The following is a 5,288-nucleotide window of genomic DNA, read 5'->3' as shown; positions in this document are numbered from 1 at the left end:
CCCCCCCCCCCTGTAAACCTCCCATATTGGGGGGGATGATGTTGAGACCCACTTAGCCTGACGAGTGGCGTCTGACGACTCCATACTTTCTGTTCGGTGTTGGAATCCAACCAGAATACAATCTTGAAAGGAGGGTTGGATGTGCTGTTGGCTTTTTTACGTTCTACAAAAACACACCTTCCTCTCTCTCTCTTTTTCTCTTTCTTTCTTTCTGTCTGACCACTGCAGTTCCTCTACTCACTGACCAAAGTAAGACAAAGAAACACGTGACTTTTGTTGATTGAAGAAACCTCAGTGTTGCCGGTATCAGAGGGATTTGGTAACGCTTTTTATGTTTAAAACTGCAACAGAAACCGATGATCGTCCAGGTCGGTGGGCCACAATATGGCATGGGCTGAGAGATGTTATGTTGTTGTAGTGCAGTTATGATGTGTCATGTTGAGCAACCGGTAGTTATTTTTCTTTTCTTTTCTGAAGTCGCTAATAATCACTCAAAGTAACCTTTGGTTTATGACGAGTTCAGTCTCCCGGGCCGGTGTGGGATTACTTGTTTCAACAGAGTTTCATTGAAGTGACTCAAATGTAATTCTTTTAATTTTTTATCGTTTTCAGAAAACAATATCTAACTCGCGTCTTCTTTTGTTTTGTTAGCGGCTACATTATTTTTGTTGTTGCTCAGTGATATTAAGGCGTCAAGGGACTTTAATGCAGTGCTGTGTGACTTGGCCTGAAGTTGCCATTTGAGAATTTCCATTTGCAGTGATAACAGAGCCAAGACAAGGTAATTGTGCGTGTGTGTGTGTGTGTGCGTGCGTACATTTGTCATCCTACATGTGTTTATTGTTGTGGTTTTATTCTTCCTAAATGTCATCAAAGGGGTTCAGCCTTGTTTGGTGAGCCCTGGTTTTCATGAGTGAGTGTGCTGTATTGTTTTTTAATGACACAATTTCCTCCTTGGAGATGTTGTTTGTGAAAATGTAATGTTTTATTTGGCGCATCGAGCAGAAGGCGACAAAGCTGTTTTTCACGCAGTAGAGATAGTTTTTCTAAAGAAGTGTGGAGGTGAAGGATGTTTGGAGGAGGTGTTTGATGGAGGAGCTTGAGAGGAAGCATTAGGATCGTCTCCCATGCCATACCTCATCCCTAAAACAGGCACGTTTTTAACCAGTGTGAAATGAATGTTTGGCATACTTCGGTGTGGTTCCAGCTCTCGGTTGTGTCCTCTCTGTTGAGGAGTCCACAGCCGCCATCTTCCAAACTCGCCTCATCTGCTCGCTATTTATATCCGGGAAAAGCGTGCACTTCCCTTCTCTTACCGGGCATTCCTGAGTTTCTTCAAGTTTTTCAGTTCTCAAAGTTGTGATGAGATATTTTTTAAGAAAGTGCAATCTAAGACATTATTGACAATAATAATAAAAAATGGTAAAACCCTTTTCTATGTCTTCTTCATGGTGCTTTTGATTCAAAATAAATCTCAAAGTGGACAAATTATATATTTAAAATCAAACACCATTTTCATCAGCACAGTCAAACCAATAACTACACTTTTTTTTTTTTTATTTGGTTAAAAATGCAGTACACTCATTTGACCAAAGCCTTAATAGGAAAAAAAAATCACAAAAAAGCTCCAGTCCAACCAATTAGCCATATTCTCTCAAATCCATATATCTTAACCTCGAACGTCCGTGTTAATGAAAACACGTCAGCTCCACGGTTTAGTTCTCGAATGTCGTCCATCCACATGGAGAGCTGAAAGACTGGACAGTTGTCGGGGGGGTGGGATCCGGCAGGTTAATTTTTATTCACAACAATAAGTGATTAAAAAGAGGGGTGGCGGGGGGGGAGTGTGATGTTTGTTCAGAAGGTCTTGAAATCCTAAGACGACAGTTTGTGTTATCAGAAATATAACAGGTGTCGGAGTGATTCACAAGTTTATTGACTGTTCACCAGAGAGCCCAGTTCACTGGGATGAATACAGGAAGGAAGCCCTGCTCCTCAGTTTGATAACAGAAGAGAGGAAAAACCAGGAGGGGGGGGGGGGGGGGGAGGATACTGTAGAAGGAGGTCGTGAGGTATTGTGACAGAAAAAAGAGGTTGTGTGTGTTTGATGCCTGAAGAAGTACAGAACAAATGTCTTTAAAAAAATAAATTAAAAAAGGCTAATGGCTGAAAGGAGAGACTGATAATTCAATAAATGATCATGGAAGGACGAGAGCAGGGAAAGAAAGGCTAAAGGCCTGAGGCCTAGGTAGAAGAGGACTAGGCAGAGGAAGAAAAGATGAAATGGAAGAAGCATGTTGGAACACTTTGGAGTAGAAAGCTGAGCTGGGGGGGTGGGGGGGGAGCTGGCGGAGAAGTGGATGCGAGCTAGCGACGATCGGGCACACTGAGTACTGAGGTAAAGGCTGGCAGGTCTGGTCCTCGTGTGGAGTGGAGCTCACCTGGAGGCAGATGGGCCATTCTTAGGCGTACATGGTCAACTGGAGCCACTGGAGATGGAGACGAGGAAAATATTCAACAAGTCTGGTTCCTTCATCTTCTCACGGTGGCGTTAATTTATGAAAAATATCATTTGAGAACAGCAAATTCAAATACACACAAATATTCTTTGTGTACTAAGATGCACAACTGTCCGATCATCAAATGATAGGCTACCCATGAAAATGAGAGTAGGAATTCAATGATACCTCAGAAGCAACGGAGGAACTCCAAAATAGTTAATTATAATAATTATAATTAATTATTAAAGGTTTGGACTTTGGGCTTCCCCACTGGGAACTTAAACAGGGCCGTCTGACACTAAGGTCCAGCTGTGAAAATAGTTCAAGTATAGCGCACTCTTAAACTAATGATTTTATTTTAGGTGGCTACAACACATTTAGCTGTTGCTGTTTTAATATCAACAAGCCATTTGTTGTATTTTAGACTGAGTGCACTATATGTGTTTATGTAAATCAAGTAATATTGTTATCGCAATATTAAACGTTATTGCATATTTTCCTTATATTGTGCAGCCCTAATAGGTACCGAAATCTGAACAATCCCTTTGAGTATCAGTAGTTTGATACATATGCTAGTTATCCTGAGAGTGATATCATTTAGACATTTCAGTAATTAATAAGATCAGCTGTTCCCATTAGCAGTTCAGTTCCTGTTCTTAGTGGGGGGGGGGGGCGGGGGGGGGGGGGGGGGGGGGGGGGCAGGTAGAGCTTAGTCCGTAGGGAGTGGGCTGGAAACTGGAGGGTTGATGGTTTAAGTCCCAATGGACCAAACTGCCAAAGTGCTCTTGAGCCAAGGCACCAAACCCAACTGCTCGGTGCGCCTTCAAGGGGCAGCCCCCCCACTCGACATCTCTCATTAGTGCAGTATAAGTTGAACGTCCCCCCCCCCCCGACATCTCTCATTAGTGCATGTATAAGTTCTGAACATTGTCCCCCCCCACCCCGACATCTCTCCATTAGTGCATGTATGGTTTGAGCATGGCCCCCCCCACTCTGACATTCTCCATTAGTGCATGTATAGGTTTAGAGCATGTCCCCCCCACTCATGACATCTCTCCATTAGTGCATGTATAGGTTCTGAGCATGTCCCCCACCCCACTCTGACATCCTCATTAGTGCATGTATAGGTTCTGAGCATGTCCCCCCCCCACTCTGACATCTCTCCATTAGTGCATGTATAGGTTTGAGCATGTCCCCCCCCACTTGACATCCTCCATTAGTGCATGTATAGGTTCTGAGCATGTCCCCCCCCCACTCTGACATCTCTCATTAGTGCATGTATAGGTTCTGAGCAGGTCCCCCCCCCCGACATCTATCCATTAGTAGTGTATAAGTTTCTGAACATGTCCCCCCCCCCCACTCTGACATCTCCCATTAGTGCATGTATAGGTTCTGAGCATGTCCCCCCCCACTCTGACATATCCCATTGTGATGTGATAGGTTTCTGAGATGTCCCCCCCCACTTGACATCTCTCCATTAGTGCATGTATAGGTTCTGAGCATGTCCCCCCCCCACATGACCATCTCTCCATTAGTGTGTATAGGTCGAGCATGTCCCCCCCCACTCTGACATCTCTCCATTAGTGCATGTATAGGTTTTGCTGAAGTTTTTCTATTTCTTAATTCATCTGCAATCCTTATTGGCTGTTGCTATTTTACAGGGACATTTTGGTTTCATATCAACTTTAAAAAGGTTAAAGGTCATATTAACGCCACCAGCCTGTTGAAGTATATCTAATGACCTAGCTGGTTTAGAATAACCTGTGGTTTGCTGTGGGTGGAGGCCCTGATTTAGATTTACTGCACATCAGCAGTAATGGGAGTACTTAGCAAGAGGTGGGGATCAACAGAAGGAAGAGTTCCAGCTAGCTCTCACCTCCAGGACACTGAGTCGGATCGACCCATCTCCATCCTGATCGAAGGCCTGGAACGCCCTAGAGAGACAAACACACAAAACACACCACACACACACACACACACACACACACACACACACACACACACACACACAGAGTTCTTATTATTATTAATATTCATGCACATCACTGTACAGTTCTGCACTTCTATATTCATGTAACATATTTTTTGTATTACTTTCGCAGTACTTCTCATACTATGTTTACTGTTATGCACCAAAACACCAAAGGCAAATTCCTTGTATGTAAAGAGTACAAAAATATTCTACTTAAGTAAAAGTACTATTACCGGTCTAAAAAAGTATAAGTAAAAAGTAGCACATTTAAAATGTACTATGTAAATGTAAAATGACTACTTGTAGTTACTTTTTAACAGTGGGGGAGATTTATACTTTTTTATATTCAAACTTATTTAATATTGTGTTATTGTGTCAGTATTATAATATATTGGTATTTATATTGGTATATTACTATATATTATTATATAAGGACACTAAGCCGCCTTTAATTTGAAACAACTTCTCAAGACAGTAGATGGGGGTACCTGGGTCCCACTGGTCTCTGCCAGTTCTGAGCTGATGTCAGCCAGACTACCAGACAGTAGATGGGGGTACCTGGGTCCCACTGGTCCCTGCCAGTTCTGAGCTGATTCAGCCAGACTACCAGACAGTAGATGGGGGTACCTGGGTCCCACTGGTCTCTGCCAGTTCTGAGCTGATGTCAGCCAGACTACCAGACAGTAGACGTGGGTACCTGGGTCCCACTGGTCTCTGCCAGTTCTGAGCTGATGTTATAAAAATAATGGGCATTTTTGCCTTTAGCCCTCCTGTTGTCCTCAGGTTTGATGTGACCCCTTTAAAAAATGTCTATA

General features: G+C 43.1%; 2 protein-coding genes across 4 annotated transcripts in view; one reads left to right on the top strand and one right to left on the bottom strand.

Moving 5' to 3' along the window:
* The window catches only part of znf106a (zinc finger protein 106a), a 27,060-nt gene that overhangs the window by 19,098 nt on the left and 2,674 nt on the right, over nucleotides 1-5,288 (top strand). Inside the window, exon 22 of one of the 2 annotated variants that reach the window (XR_004331145.1) lies at nucleotides 1-1,167. This exon is cut by the window's left edge and continues 68 nt beyond it. The gene's annotated coding sequence lies outside the window, so the exon portion shown is untranslated. Of the gene's footprint in view, nucleotides 1,432-5,288 lie in introns of those variants that run through there. The other variant, XM_032511014.1, reaches the window with a different exon arrangement.
* capn3a (calpain 3a, (p94)) overlaps nucleotides 1,551-5,288 on the bottom strand; it is a 24,260-nt gene continuing 20,522 nt past the window's right edge. For both annotated transcript variants that reach the window (XM_032511017.1, XM_032511018.1), the window contains exons 20-21: nucleotides 4,378-4,437; nucleotides 1,551-2,489 (exon numbers count right to left, since the gene is read on the bottom strand). In XM_032511017.1, coding sequence (XP_032366908.1) covers nucleotides 2,463-2,489; nucleotides 4,378-4,437 — 87 coding nt within the window. In that variant the 3' untranslated portion in view covers nucleotides 1,551-2,462. The remainder of the gene's footprint in view (nucleotides 2,490-4,377; nucleotides 4,438-5,288) is intronic.

Source organism: Etheostoma spectabile, unplaced genomic scaffold, assembly GCF_008692095.1.
Source record: "Etheostoma spectabile isolate EspeVRDwgs_2016 unplaced genomic scaffold, UIUC_Espe_1.0 scaffold314, whole genome shotgun sequence".
Taxonomy (NCBI): domain Eukaryota; kingdom Metazoa; phylum Chordata; class Actinopteri; order Perciformes; family Percidae; genus Etheostoma; species Etheostoma spectabile.
Note: the sequence above shows the minus strand (reverse complement) of the source record. Positions and strands in the feature narration are given on the sequence as shown.